General features: G+C 40.0%; 1 protein-coding gene across 2 annotated transcripts in view; it reads left to right on the top strand.

Annotated features, from left to right (window-relative positions):
* igf1ra (insulin-like growth factor 1a receptor) overlaps positions 1-21,587 on the top strand; it is a 116,646-nt gene that overhangs the window by 9,281 nt on the left and 85,778 nt on the right. For both annotated transcript variants that reach the window (XM_053623111.1, XM_053623113.1), the window contains exon 2: positions 14,020-14,580. In XM_053623111.1, coding sequence (XP_053479086.1) covers positions 14,020-14,580 — 561 coding nt within the window. The remainder of the gene's footprint in view (positions 1-14,019; positions 14,581-21,587) is intronic.

Here is a 21,587-nt window from a genome sequence, read left to right as displayed (position 1 = left end):
TAAGAATCATTTTAGGCGGTGGAAAAAATGCAATAACCTGGTTGCATAAGTGTGCACACGCTTTTATAATTGGGGATGTGGCAGTGTTCAGAATTAACCAATCACATTCAAACTCATGTTAAATACTAATTAGTATACACCTGCCATCAATTAAAGTGACTGATTAACCCCAAATAAAGTACAGCTCTTCCTATAGGATTTTCCTGACATCTTCTTGGTAACATCCAACTGGAAAAGCCTTGGGCTGCAAAGAGCTTATAAAGCAGGTATGGGATCTCATTGTTGAAAAATATCAATCAGGAGAGGGTTACAATTTTTTTTCCAAGGCATTGAATATACTGTGGGAAACTGAATACAATAATTAACAAGTGGAGAAAATATGGCATGACCGTGACATTACTAAGAACAGGACAGTAATTGCAGTAATTTATGGGGTATGCTGGCAAATCTCCCAAAACCATGTGGAATAATGTGGTATAATCTGATGAGACCAAACTTTAACTTTTTGGCCATAAAAAAAAAAGATATGTTTGGCACAAAAAAGCACAGCACATCACCAAAAGAACACCATAACCATGCGGAAGCATGGAGGCAGAAGCATCATACTTTGGGGCTGCTTATCTTTGGGGCTTTAACCAGGGTGGAGGGAACAACGAATATCTCCAAATACCAGACAGTTTTGACCCAAAAATTCTGCTGCAAAAACACTTAAGATGAAGAGGAATTTCACCTTTCAGCATGGCAACGACCCGAAGCAAACCTCCAGATCAACAAAGGAATGACTTCACAAAAATAATTTCAAGATTTTGGAATGGCCCGGCCAGAGTCAGATCTAAATCCAATCAAAGATCTGTGTGGTGACCTGAAGAGGGCTGTGCACAGGAGATGCCCAGCCAATCTGACAGAGTTAGAATGCTTTTCCAAGGAGGAATGGCAAAATATTACTAAGTCAAGATGTGCCAAGCTGAGTGACGCTTACCCCCAAAAATTTAATGCTGTGTTGAAATCTAAAGGTGCTTTAGCTAAGTTTAGGGGTGTGCACACTTATGCAACCAGTTTATTGTAAAAAAAAAAAAAAAAAAAAAAAAAAAAAAAATTCTCCCCCCCCCCCCTAAAATGATTCTTATTGTTTTTAACATTAATTTATAGGTAAAATTTTAGAAAAGGTAGAAAAGATTCTGACATGATTTATCTTGGTTTCATTTATTTACATAAAAAACCTGCCATTTTAACAGGAGTGTGTAGATTATTTTATATCCACTGTATGGTACATCCTTGATGGTGTTTTATTGACTGCCTAAGATTCACCCCAGCATGAACTCAATTTCTGCTTTATTTATTGTGCCAATTAAGTTTTCAAGCAGATGAGATTCTCATGTGAGGACAACAAAAGTTTTTTTTTAATTATTATTTTTTAAAAATTATTATTATTTTTAAATAAACTGAGCTCATGAGCACATGGTAGATGGGTTGTTAAGGTTGAACCTGTCTTTGTAAATGAATGGGAAATGTGTAGTTTACTTTGCCTGTGAAAAGCCCTTCATTCAATTCAACCGATAAGTGCTTGTATGAGTAAACCATACCTTTACATGTATGTGATATGTATATGCATCCATTGGTATTCAGTTACACAGTATACAGATGAGGGACAAATTAAAGGAAAATAAACATAGTGTGTTAGAAAGGTGTTGGACAACTACAAGCCTCCAGAAGAGCTTCACTGTGTCTTAGCAACGATTCAGCAAGTCTCTGGAAGTGTACGTTATTTTCATACTTATCAAACCACTCAGTGAGCTCTTGTGCCATGAGGATTGGAGCATTATCATCCTGGAAGAGGCTAGTCCAATCAGGATAGAAATGATTCATCATCAGTCAGAATAACTGTGTATTGATTTGCAGTGACCCTTCTCTCTCTCTAAGGGAGCAAGTAAACCCAAACCATGTCAACAAAGTACATGGCATAACAGAGCCACCAGCTTTTCATTTAATTTGTCATCCGTGTGTATATTCAGTAATTACAGTATTGTTATGGACATTTTACAACATATGACATTTAGGAAGTTTATATTTGTGTATTTGTTACTGTTTGTAATATTCTTATATAGTTACTGTATTAGTGCATGCTTCAATACAAGAGCTAATCCATGCTACTGAAAGTTTAACATTGGCATATTATAATTATAATTACTAGAGGAGTAATTGTTTACCCCATCCTGTGTTTTGTTTAGTCCTTGTTTTTTGGGAAGAAAATTCAGTTGTATGTGAAATCTATTATTAATATTGTTATTATTATTGTTGTTGTTATTATTATTATTATTATTATTATTATTATTATTATTATTAAGGTCATCACACAGCACCATTTCTGCACTTTAATCAGTATATGTTTATGGATATGACAGCTGAAATAAGCCATACAGAGGTATATACAGGATTTCTGGTGCAAAAAAAGAAACCTGAAAATAAATGTTAAAAGGGCACTTTTATCAAAATTTATTATCAGTATTTTTTTCCATTTCAGCCTGCAATTTATTCCATTTTCAACTTTTCCATTTTGCCCAGGTTTCTGTAGTGCATTTCACTTTGCCATTGGTTTATTTTGTATTTTAATTTGCATTTGAACCTTTAATTTTTAGTCCTTTGCTTATGAAAATGGCTAATGGAAAAATCAAAGGACTGAAAAGAATGACAAATTGAAATGTAAAAAATAGAACATTTAAATAAATAATAGGAAATTAAAATTGAAAAGGAACACAGGAACCAAACACACTGACATTTTATTTCTTTTTCTTTTTGGCACAGAAAAACACTGTTTATTTACACATTATAAAATACCTTTTTGAGTATGTGTTCATTTATCTGTAACGAGGCAGTTCTGATTCCATATGATAGTGTTATATGTTATCAGCAGACACATTTCCCTAGTGGCATAGAGCTTAAGGTTTGAGTGACAGGTCGATGTGATGTCTTGTCTCTACTGTAGCGAAGGGGTTAATGCAGACAGAGCAGTGGAAGGGATAGGGAAGGGGTGGAATGGGTGTTGTTTGTAGCCGGACTCTGACACATGAGCTCATGCTTTTGATGTGAGGGCCACTGAAGGGAAGTGTAGCACAAGCCCAGTGGTCAGATGACTTCTAGCATGTGGGGGGATTAAGCTCAGTTGAGGTGGCAGGTGCAAGCTCTTTTGGGCGGAAGCCAGGGTCTTGCTTTTGTGCCTCTCCACGTGAGAGTGGTGTTTACTCAATCCAATCATCCCTTGGGAGCAGTCCAGTGCAAAACATTTGCTGTAATTGGATCAAATGGATGATAAACTCTGCTGTTTTTATTATTCATCTAGAAATGCGCTGGATCGAATCACTGACCAGAGACACACAAATACTAGACTTAAATACTGATTCTATATTACATAAAAACATTACAGCTCTCTTGAAGGTAATAGACAGCAGGAGGCCAGCCAAAGACAGTAATGTTCTATTCTGAGAAAAGTTACTTACTCATAAATGCTTCCAGGATCTTCTGATGGGGAGATATTGATCTGATTAACGAGTTGACTTTTTTTCTCTCCGAATTAAGAATTGTATAGTTTTCACAACTTATAATTGCAATTATTAACAGTTAATTAATATTGAAGTGTCGTTACTGTAACTGTACTTAATTGGTAAAGATTTATTTTTGAGATTTTGAAAATGTTGAGTCGGCATATTGCAATATATGGAAGCCACTTTCGTCTGTTTTTCAAGGGTCTTCATCAGTTCAGTTGAGTGGCTTAACGTCCCTAGGGGCATTTTCACACATATTAGACCATTTTCTAAGTCAGTAATTTATCATTTTGTTTCATTTGCTATTTGGGTTGGTTTGGTATCACACTGCACACACAATTAGATGAAGCAAAAGAACAACAAACATACTGATGGAAAAAAATAAACAAGCTTTTGCCAGATATGCGGAAAGGACATAGCTGGCACTAAATATATATATATATATATATATATATATATATATATATATATATATATATATATATATATATATATATATAAAAATATAAAAATATAAATATCCAGAACACATGTCCTTTGGCTCAGTTTGCCCTTCATGGTAACCCATGAAGCTTGCATCTACAATAAAATGCTGCCCATAATCCAAAATGCAAAGCATTTGGGTTCCCTTCCTGCAGTTGGGTTGAAGTTTCAGAGAACATCGTTGACAGTGAAACACATATCCCAGATAAACAATCTGAGGAAGCTATCAGATATGTCCCCTACCCAGATGGATCTGATTCTAAGCCATCACAGAGAGTAAAGCTTTCTCCCTTTGTCAGGAACTAGACAGGATCCTTACTTTGCTTGTGTAAGACCACCCGATGATCTCAGCCACTTTGTTGCACCCCAACGTGCAGCCACCAGATGCGGCTATGAATGCTCACGATTATCTACAGGTCAATTCTTGCGCTCCAACTCCACCTCTTCATGCTCAATTTTGCCGCAGCAAACAGTGATTTGATTCAAGACATACGTGACCTCGTCGGATTCACGGCTAGATGAGAAATCTTTTCCACAGGTCTTTTACAATTTGACAAACGTCCTGAGAATTACAGAACATGGAAAGCATCATTCTTCACTGCTACTAAGACTCAATCTCACAGCTAAAGAGGAGATGGATCTGTTGGTCAAGTGGTTATGAGCAGATTCTGGAGAGCAGGTGAAACGCATCAAAGCGGTGCATGTGGAAAACCCTGACAGAGGTCTCTTGATGATTTGGGAATGGTTAGATGATTGTTTTGAGGCACCAGAGGTCGTTGAAAGTTCACTACTCAGGAGATTAGAGGTTTCCCCAAAGATTTCGAATAAAGAGTGGAAGAAACTCAGAGAATTATGAGACCTACTCATGGAGCTCCTAGTAGCAAGATCTAAGGGAGTGCTTCTGGGTCTCACTTGCTTGGACACCGCACGTGGCATAGCGCAAAAACTACCTTTCAGCTTACAAGATAAGTGGATGACTCTGGGCTATACGTTCAAACAACAACACAGAGTTCCCTTTCCCCTCTTTTCTGTGTTTGTTAACTTTGTAGAACAAGCCAGAATGTGGAATGATCCTAGCTTTGCCCTTCCTCTTCAAGCCGATCAGTCAGTGAATGTGTTTCAAGTGGCATCCATTGATGGTCAAGTCATTCATTCTCTACCTTCCTTAATTACTTTAGTGTGTTACAACTTCCCAGATGATCTCTCCGAGATACCCACCCCGCAAGTTGCTCTTCATCATCCACACCTGAAGGGTATTGCAGGACAGATCCCGAAAATTGACTTGGAAGCGCCAATCATGATGCTTTTGGGAAGAGACATCATAAAGGTACATAAAGTTCAAGTACATCAACAGACCACACAAAGCCCTATATGCTCTGAAGTTAGACCTTGTTTGGGTCATAGTGGGTAACGTCTGTTTGGCAAGGTGCACAAACCAGATAGTCAGTGTTCACCAATGGTTCACCAACACCTTGGATAGTGGTCAGCAATCACTTTTCAAGCCTAGTCCTAATGCTTATCATATCAAGGAGAATGTTTGTGACAAGCCCCCAGGTCTTCAAGTTATGGTTGCGGTGAAGAGGCCTGTATGGGAAGAAGATGGACATAATGTAGAAGGGGATGTCTTCAAGAGAACAAAGGATGATGAGAAGCTGTGCGTCAAAGATTTGACTTTCCTCTGTATAATGAAGGAAGGCTTCTACATGGATGAAAGGAATAGCTGGGTAGCCCCTCTTCCATTCAAACCTCAGAGGTGACGCCTACTGAACAACAAGACACAAGCTCTAGATTGCTTCAGATCTCTACAGCGGTCTTTTTTCAAGAAACCTGTCATGGAAGAACATTTCTTCGCATTCCTGGAGAACGGGGAAGGTCACATGAAGATAGCCCCACCGCTTAAGCAGCAAGATGAGTCCTGGTATTTGCCTCTTTTTGGAGTCTGTCACCCAGAGAAGCCAGAACAGATCTGAGTGGTCCTTGATTCAAGCTGTCAGTACAATAGTGTTTTGCTTAATGATGTACTTTCAAAAGGCCCATATCTCAACAACAGACTCCTTGGTGTGTTCTTGCACTTTAGAAAGGATGCAGAAGCTATCACTATGGATATACAACAGATGTTCTATTGTTTCCCTGTCAAGCCAGAGAATAGGATCTTTCTCAGGTTCTTTTGGTATGAAGATAATGACCCAGAGAAGAACATCATCGAGTACAGTTTGAAGGTCCACATCTTCGGTAACAGCCCTTCTCCTGCTGTAGCAATTTATGGCCTCAGACAAGCAGCAAAAGAGGCTGAGTCAGTTCGGAGTAGAGGTTGGAAAGTTTGTAGAAATGGATTTCTACGTGGATGACTGTTTAATCACTACCATCTGCGGCAGCTGCTATTGATCTGCTCAAGAGGACCCAAGCAGCCTTGGCACGTTCCAATTTGAAGCTGAACAAAATTGCTTCTAACATCAAGGAGGTCATGGACACATTTCCTTTAGATGATCAGGCCAGTAAACTAAGAGAAATTAAACTTGTCAAGGTCGCAGTGCATGTGCAGCCTACCTTTGGAGTTAGTTGGAATCTTGTAACTGATACATTCACATATCAGTCATCAAGTGATATGAAACAACTTACAGGACACAGTGTCCTCTCTACTGTGAATGCTCAACATCTCCAGATCTCTAGACATTATACGAAAAATTCCCCTTCAGAAGCTTTGAAGAGAGAGCTTTTTTTCAGATGCTTCTGTCCTGGCTATTGCTGCAGTGACTTATCTCAGGAGTTTGAGACCAGATGGGAGCTGCAAGACGAGCTTCTTCTTGGGGAAAGCCAAGCTAGCCCCCCGTCCAGAGCTGAGCATTCCATGCCTTGTGCTCTGTAGTGCAGTGTTGGCTGTGCAGTTGGCTGAAATTATAATGTCTGAGATGGATATCGAGTTTGACAGTGTGAACTTCTTTTCACACAGCAAAGTAGTCCTTGGTTAGATTCATAATGAGAAACGCAGATTCCTACTTTTTCGTTAATAACAGAATTCTGTTGTCCTGCCCGAACCAGACATACCTCACCTCAGGCCCGTTTGACCTCATTGATCCTATGGCAGATGTCGAACTCCCAAAGTAGCAGCATTCATTACCTTAACAAAGGTATCTCAACTTAGTCTCAGAACGTTTGAATCGCTTCTCCAATTGTATGAAAGGTACCCCCTTTTACTTGCATATGGACCAACGTATTTGGTCCTTGGACCATTTCTGCCCGCCACACTATAGAGGTAGACTCCTGAACAACAAGAGATGGGCAGTGTTGTTCACCTGTTTAACCGTGAGAGCTGTCCATATTGAGGTAATGGAGTTTATGGATACATCTTGTTTCATAAACACCTTGAGATTCTTCATTGACATTCGTGGTCTGGTAAAGCGGTTACGCTTGGAGCGAGGGACAAATTTAGTGGGTGGGTGCAGAGAAATAGTCTGGTCTGCATTTAAATGTGCTTTACGCTGTGTCTCATTCACCCATTCACACACACACTCACACACCAATGGTAGCAGAGCTGCCATGCAAGGTGCTAACTTGCCATCGGGAGCAACTTGGGTTTCTGCATCTTGCCCAAGGACACTTCGGTATGTGGAGTCATGTGGGCCGGGAATCGAATCTCCAACCCTACGATTAGTGGACAACCCGCTAAACCACCTGAGCCACAGCTGCCCAGAGAACTGAACATCCCTTCTAACTTGGATGAAGGGACATGTTTTCTTGCAGAACAAGGATGTTCTTGGATCTTCACCCCTCCCCATGCCTCCCACATGGGCGGAGTGTGGGAGCGGATGATCGGGATAACGTGAAAGATCTTGGACTTGAAGATGCTTCAGCTGGGACAGTCAAGAATCACGCATGTGATTCTCACAAAGTTCATGGCAGAGGTGACTGCAATAATAAATTCCAGACTGGTTTCTATGGACCCTGAGGATCCCCTCATACTCACCCCTTAACATTGCTTACTCATATGTATGGTCCTTGTCCTAGTCTACCTGGTGAGTTTGATCGTACTGACCTCTACAGGAGACAGTGGAAATGGGTCCAAAATCCAATTTCCAAATTGTCCATAGTCTGTCAATGCGTGTGCAGTTGTGCCCACCCTGTCCAGGGTGTCCCCCACCTCGATACTTGAGTCCAGGCTCACATGCGACCCTGTGTAGGATAAGCTGTACAGAAGATGGATGGATGGATCTTTTCTTATTGCAATTAAACCATGCTAGAGTTCACTTGGAACCAGAATGAAACCCCCTTGCTCAGATGGTGGTGTGCAACTGAGTGCAAATCTCACTTGCCTAAATGAACAGTACCAAGGAGGAAAATACACCACCTTTTGATTCAAATGGATTAAATGATGCAATGTCAAAGCACCCTACTATTACAGTGCAAAGCTAATCACCTTAATGAGTGGCAAACTAAATCTAATCATGACTTACTACTACTACTAAACAAACAGCATGCCCTGGATGATTAAAAACCTTCAGACATATAGGCAATATTTGCGCTGGAGTAACAGCCAAGATGTGTTGAAATTGTGAATTTCCGCTAACATTCCTACTGAGCACCCGAGAAGTACTTGTGAATCATTTCATAAAAGCCATGTTTGCTCAGGTGCACTACGGACTGATCACACAGAGGGGACCCTCGTAGCCTGCCCTGCTTCAGAGATTCCTGCGGAAAGCCAGGGTCAGGTTATCAAACGCAAACAGTGGATGCTGGATTCCCGATATGTCTGTTTGCTCAGCAGCGTGAATAGCGTGCTGAGAGGAAGAGACGCCTGGGTTTCTGTTTGCTCTTTCCGAGCTCTGTGGATTCTAGACTCCTGATCTAGTGGACGGTGCTACTCGCAGCCTTTCGATTCCATGATTAGATTCCTTGCTGCTTCATGTTGCTAATGAGCACAGTGAAAGAGTGTGAGAGTGCAAGGGTGTGGACTTACCGTTGCGCACTATGCTTCTTATCTCATGTATCTCTGAATACACCAAACAAAAAAGATTGATTTCCTTGCTTTGACCTTATCGCTGCTTTCAGTGGTGTCAAATTCAGGAAAGCCTTAGTTTTTACATGCCTCTCAAGCTCAAGTGTGTGAGATTTTACTAAAAATGGCTACCAAAAGTGCCAACGCTCTAAAATAATTTTACTGACACACACTTGCATCACTTTGTCTGAAATGTGATACGGAAGATATAGATATATCTTGAAATGATGTATTACTTTTCCTCTAAAACTGAATAGACACTTTTCTCTCATCCTACGATATGTATCACCATATCACAAATTTCTAATTCACTTAAATGTATTTTACATCAAAATATTGTTTTATTTTACAGTATTGTCCTTTAAATGGTTGGGCAGTTGCAACAGTGAATTTATTTACAGTAAAATACCCAAAAACACACTGAATAGTGGTATATCTAATATTTATGAAGGAGTGTAAATATTTGTCAGCATCTGAAAATTGTGGATTGTTTTTTTGCCCTTTACTTTAATGACTTTGATTTTAGATGACACAAACACAAACCCTCTTTTATTTATATGCTAGTAAAATCTTAAGTTCATCTTTTAGTGTGAGTTAATTCATAGGTAGAGGTGTTTGAACAAGCGAAAGCTTGATGAGGGAAGTTGTGGCTCAGTGGTTAAGATTTTGATCTACAGATCACAAGGTCATGAATTCAAATCCCAGCAGTATCACATTTGGGTCCTTGAGCAAGACCCTCAAACCTCAACAGCTCAATTACACTCTGCTGTAATTGTAAGTTGATTTTGATAAAAGCATCACGCAAATGTACTGGATTTTATTTCATTTACAATAGTTTACTGTAAATATGTTTTGAATTATATACTGTTAATTCACTGCTGTACTTGACTGGTAACAGTTACCAGTGCCAGGAAATACTGTAAATTTGTAATGTAAGTTTTAATGTGAATGTCATTACTTTAGCACTCCAGTTAGACGAAGGGAAATTTACAGTTTGTAGAGAATGTACTGTACTATTGTTCTCTGCCACAACACACTGTGATGTAGTCCCAGCATATAGCTGTAAGATATCCCTCATGTTGCACAGCATAGAGAGGTCGATTATATAAAGTATATTAGCTGCACAACACAAACTAAAGCAGGTTACTTACATCTTATAAAGCCTCTAATATCCACAAAGTGTTTTATGGTTTGCAACAAAACCATATCTGCCGTTGTCTTCTATTTCTGGCTGTGCTCCTTGCCATTGATGTGATGTTTGTTCAAGATCTGGCCGTCTTTAGAGAGCACAACTAAGAGACCTTTTGCAAATGTCAAGAGTGTAGTCTGTAGCTATCCAGGTTATCTTGATGAGTACATCCATAATCAGGAGATTATACAACAATTGCATATTATATAAATGGTCACCACTAAATTTTCACTTGAACATTTTTAATGGCTAGCTCAGGTGTGAGCAGTACAGCTATATTAGTCAGTTACATGAGCCACCAGCATGTCTCATTGATTGGCTGATCTAAGTGTAACAGAGGGAAGGCTCAGCCAGTTAGATTTCAGATTTTACTAGTTATCCAAGCAGGAACAAATCAGATAAAATCAATGCAGTAAACTCTCATATATCGGTTAATATGCTTTTAAAATTAGCCTGACTTTTTTTGTAATGAGATTTGTAAGTTAGATTTGAAAATTTTGGCATGAGACCATGAGATCTGCTCCCAATATGTGAGTCTCATGGCCAATGCGTGAGAGCGACAAGAGGATTTTAGTTTTTGGCTAATTCGCCTCCAAGAATTACAACATGTATGTTGTATAATGTTAAATAATGCATATCACATTTATATCCCAATGTGAATTTACTGGTGAGTAATAAACACTTATTTATTATGTAGACATTGTGTGAGATCGGTTTCTGTGCTGTTCCCATAACCTCAAATAAGTTCAAACAAATAAATCAGCAAATCCTTAGAATAGCAATAATTTTGGTTCTGTTAGCATTTATACACTGCAGTTAATGTTGTCACAGCTTCACAATTAAAGGCATATTTTGTGTGTATCTAAACATTAAAACTGATTATTGAAACAACAACTTAAATTTGAATTTTTTTTAAATGAGTGATTAAAAGCACTTTAATCTAAGCATTTTAAGCTAAGTGATTGAGTGATTAAAAGCATTTTAAAGTAGCTACTACAAATTATTCAGTAACTACAATGGAAGTAATAGGAATTGTACATAGTTAGAAGAATGAGGACTCTCGGCAGGTCTTGAGAGTTTGAGGGATTGAAATAAAAAGTAAGAAGACTCTTGTTGATTTATTTTCTCCATCACGCTTCCTATTATATTTACATTGCTTAAAATGTCCCACAGACAGATCCAGGTCAGTGCCTAAAACATTGTGGGATAAATGGGGAAAAGAAAAGTCTGGAATAGTTTTTGGAATAAGCAATGGTTGGAAATTATACAAATGCAAAGATGTTGTCCACTTTGGGTTGAAAGCAGTCCTTGTGGGATGGGACTGGAGAATGAGATATTAGATGTGTTTCTTGCTGGGCGTGTGTTTGCGGAAGAACTGGATCTCCACAAGTGGAATGAGATTGGAATGGGAACTGGGAAACGGGCCTCGGATCACTGTTGGATTCATGGCAGAGGTCAACTGGTGGGCACATGGCTGTGTCAGTTGGCTCCAGGCAGCTCACACAGTCTTGCCAATACAGAGACATTTGTTAAACGTCTATATAACAGTGTATCTAAGACAATAATTGGTAATTTATGTGTTGGAGCTGAATTGTTTAGATTAATTCGTTGCATGTGCAGATACAGCTATACTTCCTGGGCCGTTTCATTCATGTAATGCTGGTCTGATTTTATTAATGAATCCAACAGGAACTGAGGAGCAGAGTTTCTCTTTACCAACAAACAAATTAGTCTTTGTGTTTATGCCAATCCAGCCGTCCTCCTCCTCTCTGGCAGCAGGAAGAGAAAACGAGAACAACAAAAAAATCCAAGAACGAAACAAAGGGGACATACAACTCCCTGGCTCCCGAGCACGGCCGTGCCGTGATAGGAGAAACAAATACTATTTTCTCATGGAGCAGTCATTTCCGTTCTAAATTTGGATGCCCTTACTAGGCTGACAGGAGCTTAATAAACAATGTGCTCACTATTTTGGGCAAGCTGGGTGAATGAGGAACGTCAAATCGGATTCATGTTCTTGGCAGGCTGTCATAGTGGTTTGTTCGCTTATCAGATGAGTGTGTGTGTGGTTTTTTTTTTTTGCTTTTTTTCCTCATGAAGGAAAAGACACCAGATAATAGATTTTGACTTGTTTGGACTATGTGTAAATTTGCCCTGTGTTTTAATGCTGCTGTAATGTAAAGTGTTTTGGATGTGATGCATGATGCTAGCTGTCTGAGACAGAGCAACCATGCCAGGAACACAAAAAAACCCAAGGAGTGAGTGCACTTATTCACGTATTTTGTGTGCTGATTGAGTTCTACCAAGTTCCAGCAGAGAGATATGTTCTTTGAAAAGTCACATTTATGAAGTCGTTTTTGTTTTGGTTTATGTTCATTCTTTTGTTTTAGCCAATAGCATGTTATTTATATCATCTGATCTTTCGCAGTTGTGGTTTTATAATCTCCATTGGTTAAGATAAAGACTGTACTGTTCAGTCCATGATTTCTAATTTGCACAATATCACAGCCTGTTTGCCTAATTCAAACTGTGGGAGCTTTTGGCCACACACTGGCTTGACTGTCCACAAGGACTGCTATATGACTACTAGTCACTGCTTCAGATAGCTGTTGGAAAGACATCACATAAAGCAGATATAACTCTCCAAAATAAAACCTAAGTGTTTTATTTGTGGGTTTTTGTGAGCGAGTGGATGAATGAGAACACTCTGGCTCTGAACTCTTGTTTTGCATACAGGTTGCTTTTTGTGTGGCACATAGACATGGATAGCCTTTTTAAACGCTGGGGTCATTTGGGGTGAAAAACATTTTTTAGAAGATTTTTGGATCCTGTATCCCACAAAACTATACAGAGAACATGAGTCTCCACATAAATGCCTGTTTTTTCCCTAACACATTGAATTGCCACACTGGGTTTGCCTTAGCTGACTCTGTGTGTTGGCACCACTTCATAAGAAAGAGGAACAAAAGCTATAATTCCCCTTTGTGTGCAGTGTGAACAAAGTGTGGATCTGTGCAGTGGGATATATTTAAGCAATATTGCATGAGCAAGAGTGCGGTTATAATATATATCAGCATGGCTGTGATTCGGCTGTAGGCACAAGCCTGCCAATAATTGCAGTTGTGCTGATATTCGGTCAAACAGCACGACTGCGAGTCCAATATTGCTTTTATACAACTGTTTTATAAATAAATTGACTGAGTAATTGACATTTCGGACGCAATATGGCCAAATAATTTGTTTATTTTAGCTCTGTGAACGGAAATAGAGCCCAAAGAAGTCACACTCCCTAATAGCCATTTGGCTAGCTGGGTAGCTAGCTCACAGTGATTTGTACATCTGGTGAAATTGGCGGTGAAATTGGCTTCCCTTCTTCCTTTTCATCTTCAGCTGCCGAGCTTTTGTGTTTAAAGTCAGAAGTTATATGCATGAAAAATGTATCGTTTGCCATGTCTGCTGATGATGTTTCTAACTCTACTGTAGTAACCGTTTCACTGGGAACACAGACAAGCAGAGTGATGTAGACAATGAAACTTCAGTGTGTTTATACTAAACAAGCATTCTTGGAACATCGCTCGTCCAATGAAATTAGTGGCTCGGAACTAACTGTATAAATATTTATATACCGCTTTTACTGTTGTCCTTTTGACCAGCACTAACTCTTGTGCAAAACCTAGCTTTTCAAATATGACGGAAAGCTATAATTAAGTATTTGAAACTGTGAGATCCTAAATAGCAATAATAATACCAATAATTATATCCAAGTTTGTTCCAGTTTCAAATATCTGACTGTATTCTCTCTTATTTTCCAACAGTCTGTGGTCCTCACATCGATATCCGCAATGACATCAGTGAGTTCAAGAAGCTGGAGAACTGCACGGTGGTGGAGGGCTACCTGCAGATCCTCCTGATAGGAGATAAAAACCACAACCCTCATCAGGAGTTTCGCATGCTTAGCTTCCCAAAGCTCACCATGGTCACAGACTACCTACTCCTGTTCCGTGTAGCTGGCCTTGACAGCCTCAGCACACTCTTCCCAAACCTCAGTGTCATCCGAGGACGCAACCTCTTCTACAACTACGCCCTGGTCATTTTTGAGATGACCAGCCTGAAGGACATCGGCCTATACAACTTGAGGAACATCACGCGAGGTGCCATTAGAATCGAGAAGAACCCAGAGCTGTGCTATCTCGACTCGGTGGACTGGTCACTCATTATGGATGCAGAGTTTAATAACTTCGTTGCTGGAAACAAGCTGTCCAAAGAGTGTAGCGATGTGTGCCCTGGCATTATGGAGGACAACCCTCAGTGCTTCAGGACCAGCTTTAATGACAATTATAGCTACCGCTGCTGGACTTCCAGCCACTGCCAGAAAGGTAAGATTGGTTATAGGGGCTGCAACTAACGCTTATTTTCATAATAGATTAATCGGCCGATTATTTATCGAATAATCGCGGGGGTCGGGGGGGGGGGCTTTCAGTAGCATTTTTTTCATTTATTTAAAATAAAATCCACAAACTGAGTGTTACAAATATAAACTTCAGACTAAACACAACTGTTAATCCAATTGTGTGTGTGTGTGTATATCTATATATATATCTATCTATATATCTATGTGTGTGTGTGTGTGTGTGTGTATATATATATATATATAATATATATATATATATATATAAAATACAGTGAGGGGAAAAAAGTATTTGATCCCCTGCTGCTTTTGTACGTTTGCCCACTGACAAAGAAATGACATTCTATAATTTTAATGGTAGATTTATTTGAACAGTGAGAGACAGAATAACAACAAAAAAAATCCCGAAAAACGCATGTCAAAAATGTTATAAATTGATTTGCATTTTAATGAGGGAAAAATGTATTTGACCACTCTGCAAAATATGACTTAGTACTTGGTGGCAAAACCCTTGTTGGCAATCACAGAGGTCAGACGTTTCTTGTAGTTGGCCACCAGGTTTGCACACATCTCAGGAGGGATTTTGTCCCACTCCTCTTTGCAGATCTTCTCCAAGTCATTAAGGTTTCGAGGCTGACGTTTGGCAACTCGAACCTTCAGCTCCCTCCATAGAGTTCCTAGGGGATTAAGGTCTGGAGACTGGCTAGGCCACTCCAGGACCTTAATGTGCTTCTTCTTGAGCCACTCCTTTGTTGCCTTGGCCGTGTGTTTTGGGTCATTGTCATGCTGGAATACCCATCCACGACCCATTTTCAATGCCCTGGCTGAGGGAAGGAGGTTCTCACCCAAGATTTGACGGTACATGGCCCCGTCCATCGTCCCTTTGATGCAGTGAAGTTGTCCTGTCCCCTTAGCAGAAAAACACCCCCAAAGCATAATGTTTCCACCTCCATGTTTGACGGTGGGGATGGTGTTCTTGGGGTCAGTGGCAGCATTCCTCCTCCTCCAAACACGGCGAGTTGAGCTGATGCCAAAGAGCTCCATTTTGGTCTCATCTGACCTCAACACTTTCACCCAGTTGTCCTCTGAATCATTCAGATGTTCATTGGCAAACTTCAGACGGGAATGTATATGTGCTTTCTTGAGCAGGGGGACCTTGCGGGCGCTGCAGGATTTCAGTCCTTCACGGCGTAGTGTGTTACCAATTGTTTTCTTGGTGACTATGGTCCCAGCTGCCTTGAGATCATTGACAAGATCCTCCCGTGTAGTTCTGGGCTGATTCCTCACTGTTCACATGATCATTGCAACTCCACGAGGTGAGATCTTGCATGGAGCCCCAGGCCGAGGGAGATTGACAGTTCTTTTGTGTTTCTTCCATTTGCGAATAATCGCACCAACTGTTGTCACCTTCTCACCAAGCTACTTGGCAATGGTCTTGTAGCCCATTCCAGACTTGTGTAGGTCTACAATCTTGTCCCTGACATCCTTGGAGAGCTCTTTGGTCTTGGCCATGGTGGAGAGTTTGGAATCTGATTGATTGATTTCTTCTGTGGACAGGTGTCTTATATACAGGTAACAAGCTGAGATTAGGAGCACTCCCTTTAAGAGTGTGCTCCTAATCTCAGCTCGTTACCTGTATAAAAGACACCTGGGAGCCAGAAATCTTTCTGATTGAGAGGGGGTCAAATACTTATTTACCTCATTAAAATGCAAATCAATTTATAACATTTTTGACATGCGTTTTTCTGGATTTTCTTGTTGTTATTCTGTCTCTCACTGTTCAAATAAATCTACCATTAAAATTATAGACTGATCATTTCTTTGTCAGTGGGCAAACGTACAAAATCAGCAGGGGATCAAATACTTTTTTCCCCTCACTGTGTGTATATATATATATATATATATATATATATATATATATGTATGTGTGTGTATATGTGTATGCATGTGTGTGTGCATATATATATATATATATATATATATATAATACACACACACACATACATACTTACATACACATATATATTAGTGTGTGTATAAAGTATGGATGCATTATTTTTTATGGATGTCCAAAATGCACTTATAATTAAACTACAGTCCTAAATTAATCAAAATATCTCACTTGTACTGCACCTTATGGTTTCTGTTACTCAATGTCTTTAGGCATATTGTTTTACTTCTTTACTTTGATCATAGCGTTTTAATTAGACATTAGTTTTTACTTGTGCTTTACTTGTTTATTGCCGCATCTACATTGTGAGTGAGAAGCAGCGCAGCCTCATTACAAATTGATTGCTCCTGTTATAATAAACGAGGGAATTTGCACTGCATTCACAAATACAGCATATAATGATGATAAACTTGAATTAAACTAAACATTTTAAGCAACTCGCAGCAGTTACCACAACTTCTTGAACACAGTGGAGCATTTTGGATATGAACAAGTTTGTGCTCGTGCATCACTGTCGTGTTTCCATGCTCCTCTTTATAAAGTTTGCAGGTTACAGTCTTCTCTGCGGCATTTAATATAAAATGCACCCATGCCTCAGAGGACTCGGAAGTCACACACTTTTTTCCCACGGTCACTTGACAATTACGCTTCCGTCTGATGGTGACTGAGGTCATGTTGGGTATAAAAGGTAACTTTGACATAAACAGTAAACTGAAGAAATTCATTGTCCTTGACTCTGGGTATTCTGCTAAAGCTAGCAGCGTCACATTACGTGCGTTTGGCATCATGCGCCATCGGCTGGGAAATGGCTTATACTTCCGGTTAGTACAAAAACCGCTATTGTTCCATTTGACCTGATACTACCCTTCTAAAATTCATACACTAGTTGATAGAGTACATAGTGCATTGTGTAGGTGTATAGTACGTTATTTGGGACACAACTTTAGTATGTCCTCTCTGATGCCTGTTTTCGGAACAGAAGTAATGTAATGAGTAAATGTACCCCGTGCCATGCGCAGACCAAGTAATCGATTATGAGAGTCGTTGTCAACGATTTTCATAATCGATTATTATTATCGATTTTATCGATTCGTTGTTGCAGCTCTAATTGGTTATAATGTTATATCATTAATAACAGAAACCTAATGACAGAGTTTATTGCTTTATAGTTGCCTGTAGTTTTGTTGATCTTGTTGATGTTGGTCAGGATTGCTGAGCTTTGCACTGAAACAGTGAACACTTCTTCCTTTATCAGCTGTCAGTAATGAATAGCTTGCCGGTAATATGAAACGCTGTGCTAATCCAAGTTATCTTAGGCCCTGCTCATCTCTCATATGGCACATAACTCAGTAGGTACTCATTTTTATGGCCAGAACATAGAGCATGTGGGTGTTGGAGTGTCTTTCACTGTGCACAAGTTGAAAGTTTTTTTTCGTTCAGGCAAGTTGGTTATTAACTTCGCAAGTTTCTGATCCTTTTTTATAGCTGTTGGTGTACATGTCTGCTTATTGTGCAGCCACTGGTACATTACTACACTTTCATAGACTGGCTGAGGAGCTTGTCTAACTTTGTAGTAACTGTCATATTACTAATATTGTAATAAAAGCTGTTACTACAATATTAGTCATATGACAGTTACAATAATATTAGACTAGCTATCATAATACTACTAGTACTGAGCTGGAGTTTGAGTGTTATCAAGTAAATATTTGGCTAGCTTTATCTACGTTCCATTGAGAGACTTATGACCAAGCTGTCATAAAAGCTGTTACAACAGCTAAGGATAGTGGACTCTTATTTTCTCTCTAGAGCACAGAGATCTTTGTGATCTTTGGTGGCACCCGTTTAGAAAAATGTTTGTGGCAAACAATGCAACAGTTATGCCTTTTCTAAATTACATACTGTCCTGCAAAAAACAGCAAAGTTCTTTACTGCTATTAGAATTCCTTACTGTATTTTACAGTGTAACGCACCTCAAACGGCATGCCTTTATTTATGGCTGGTTCACATTAATAGATGCCAGCATGTCTCCTCACATCTGGCTGAGGGTTGTCTTGGAATGTCTGGGAAACTTGTGCATTGTGTGCCCTCTTTTTCTTTCTCAAGTGCATGTGAATGCTGGGAAAAGCGCAGTGGAGAAGAAGGCTGGAGCTTGTTCCCAGCCTTGGAGCATCAGGAGTGCCTTTCAGGTTCTTTTATGGGCTAGATGAGCTGAGCTATGCCCCTCCTCTTCTTATTTCCCCCCCAAACGTGCAAGAAGACAAACAGAGGAAATTAAAACTTCCACAGATACATATTGTGAGAGAGGTGGGAAGCAGAGGCCTGTGTATTGTTGCACAAGAGCTGGTCAGTATAGGGAGAAGTTGTGCTGAAGGACATGGGGTAGGAACAGCACAATGGATGTAGCCTTTTATTTTCCACGCCCCCCCCCGTGTGCTGATCCTGGCAGTTACCAGCAGGCCCTGCTAGACGTGTCAGCACCTGTTTCCCTGCACACCTGTTTGGTATGGTAATGTTGTGTCTGAATAGTGAGTCTTTAGGGGCTGTGTGAGTCATCTATATCCTAGGCTGCCTCAGCACCACCCAAAAACAAAGGAAAGGGCAGGTAGGCACAACAGAAAGGACCTTATGAAAGTCCTGCTTAATTCATGGGTGTTTAGTGCTTGATTTACGGGAACCAGTCATCATCCCCCACCTGTCTGAGGGCGTTTTTGTTCTGTCTTGGTTTCCCCACAAAGCATCAAAAGGGACGCAGAATTTGCTTTGGGAAGTGGCACCACAGGCTTTGTGCTCTGTGTGTAGGCTCCATGTTGAACTACTGCTGAGGAAAACAAAAAAACAGGTAAAAGAGATGCTGTGGGTAAAGGAGAGGAGCTAAACAGCACTTCCCAGACATATTTACCCAGTACATAAACTAAAGTAAAACGGAGGTGAACTCAAACAAGAACATAAAAGGACAACCTTGAGGTTTCAAGAGTAAGATAAGGCCTAATAGGATGAGGTAGGAGATAGCAGATATGAATCTGGACCGAAGTGGGAGGAGGAGGAGGAGGGTGGTGCCTGTCGAAGGTGTCTAGGTTGCCTTGTTGTGGGCTGTGCCACCCCTCAGTGGCTCTCGGTCCAAACTCTATAGTGCAGATCCTTCCCACTTTTCTCTCTTCCCTCCTCCCACCTCGTCCACATAATTGCCTTGTTTTTCTTGAGCCCAGATGTTTCTTCAAGGGCACACAGTGGTTTTGTGTCAGACTGGAGATGGCTTCTATCCGAGAGTTATGCTCTCTAATTATGCCACAGAGAGATGCTGTCCACTCACTCAGCTCACTGTGTTTTTCTTTGCATGCATGTGTTCATGAGTGAAATGGGATGTGGGCTATCTACTCTACTGTAGATCTATTGTGTATTGTTTGAACGTTTAAAGCATTGGATTGCATTCCTGTTCTTGTTCTAGCATGTGCTTGCTCCCGTTTACTTATTGCATGAGGGTCTGTGTGGTGTGTGTGTGTGTGTGTGTGTGTGAGAGAAACACCTCTTCATTTCAGACTTTGATTGAGCGGTACTCATTGTCCTTGGGCTGCTTGGTCTCTGTTTGTTTGTTGTTACACAAAACTGCAATTAAAGTAATGTCTCCTTTCTGAACCCAGTCATTAGGACAGGAGGAATAGTCATTTATGAAGGTCTCGACATTACAGAACCCATTATATTACTTTTACACATGGAACGTCTCTTTTTCCTTTAATACAGACTATGATCATCTCCAAGACAAGTCTTTAACTGAACTCCTGATCATCTCGGTGGTTCGAATGTGGAAATGTACCTTTGTTTGGAATTGTTTCCATGTAGGTCGATATGAGGAAGAGTACTGATTGGAAAATTTCACAGTAATGTCAAGCTTAGATGCACAGCACCATGTTTGTGAGCGTGTGAGCAGATCTGCATCTCCGCCCTTTGGCCGTTGCTACATCCTTCCTACCGTCACTTAATTCCTGCTCTGTTTTACTCTTTCTTCCCGACAATTTTACCCCCTAGCCCGACTTCTCGGAGTGAAATTGTGAGCTTTTATGCTTGGGGATGAAGTGTGAATAGGTTTGGTCTAGCGGACTAGATCTGCTACGCTGCTGCTGATAGACATGAACAGACAAAGAAAGAAGAGAAGCGTGCTCCTGCTGCAAAGGGTGCGGAAGGAGGTTTTCATACTTCATGCGTATAAATGCATGTCAGTTGAGCACTGAATAGAAGTTAAAAACATCACATATGCTCATTTTAATCCTGATGTGTGGAAAGTGGCTTTGGAAAGTATATTTGCTCATATGCGGTGGTTATGCATGGTTATAATAATCTAGCCTATACAGACACTTTGCCATAATATATTAATTTACTCATGGTGAGAAAGTACGTAAATATAGCTTCAGGCGCCAATGAATGAGTCACAGGTCATGCGAATTGAAAAACATGACCTGCACAATGAAGATTAAAATTTTCATTGTTTGCTGCAGGACTTTGTTTGATGTTAAATGTCTTTGAAGGAGTTTTACTTGGCGCAATGTGCCGAAGAATACTTTTTCATTCTGTGCTCTGCACTCAGGAAAACAAAATAAACTTATAGAAAACCACGAAAGCAAACAAACCAAAAGCAAAAAAATAAAAACCAGCCATATGGAGTTCGGAAACCACACCCGCATGTGCAGCAGCTTTGCAAGAAGTTGTGTATGACAACAAATAAATCCATTTCCTTTGTGTTTTTCTGTAGGAACAAGACTTTAAAATCCTCTTTGTTTTCTCTGATTTCTCGTTCATAGATATACAGTAAACCTGCTACTATCTGGTCTCTATACTAAAACGATGCATTAATTTTCAACTTCATGCTATATAACTATACATTTTGACTAGATGTCAAAGCAAGCCATACTCATGTCTAAGACCATCCCTCGCCTGGTTTGTAAATAGGCTAGTAACGAAGCTTTTGTTTAAAGTCAGAAATGATCAAAAGACCCATTTGTTATGTTTTTCATCAAAAAACCCTGGAG

This window comes from Ictalurus furcatus, chromosome 4 (assembly GCF_023375685.1).
Source record: "Ictalurus furcatus strain D&B chromosome 4, Billie_1.0, whole genome shotgun sequence".
In the NCBI taxonomy this organism is placed as follows: domain Eukaryota; kingdom Metazoa; phylum Chordata; class Actinopteri; order Siluriformes; family Ictaluridae; genus Ictalurus; species Ictalurus furcatus.
Note: the sequence above shows the minus strand (reverse complement) of the source record. Positions and strands in the feature narration are given on the sequence as shown.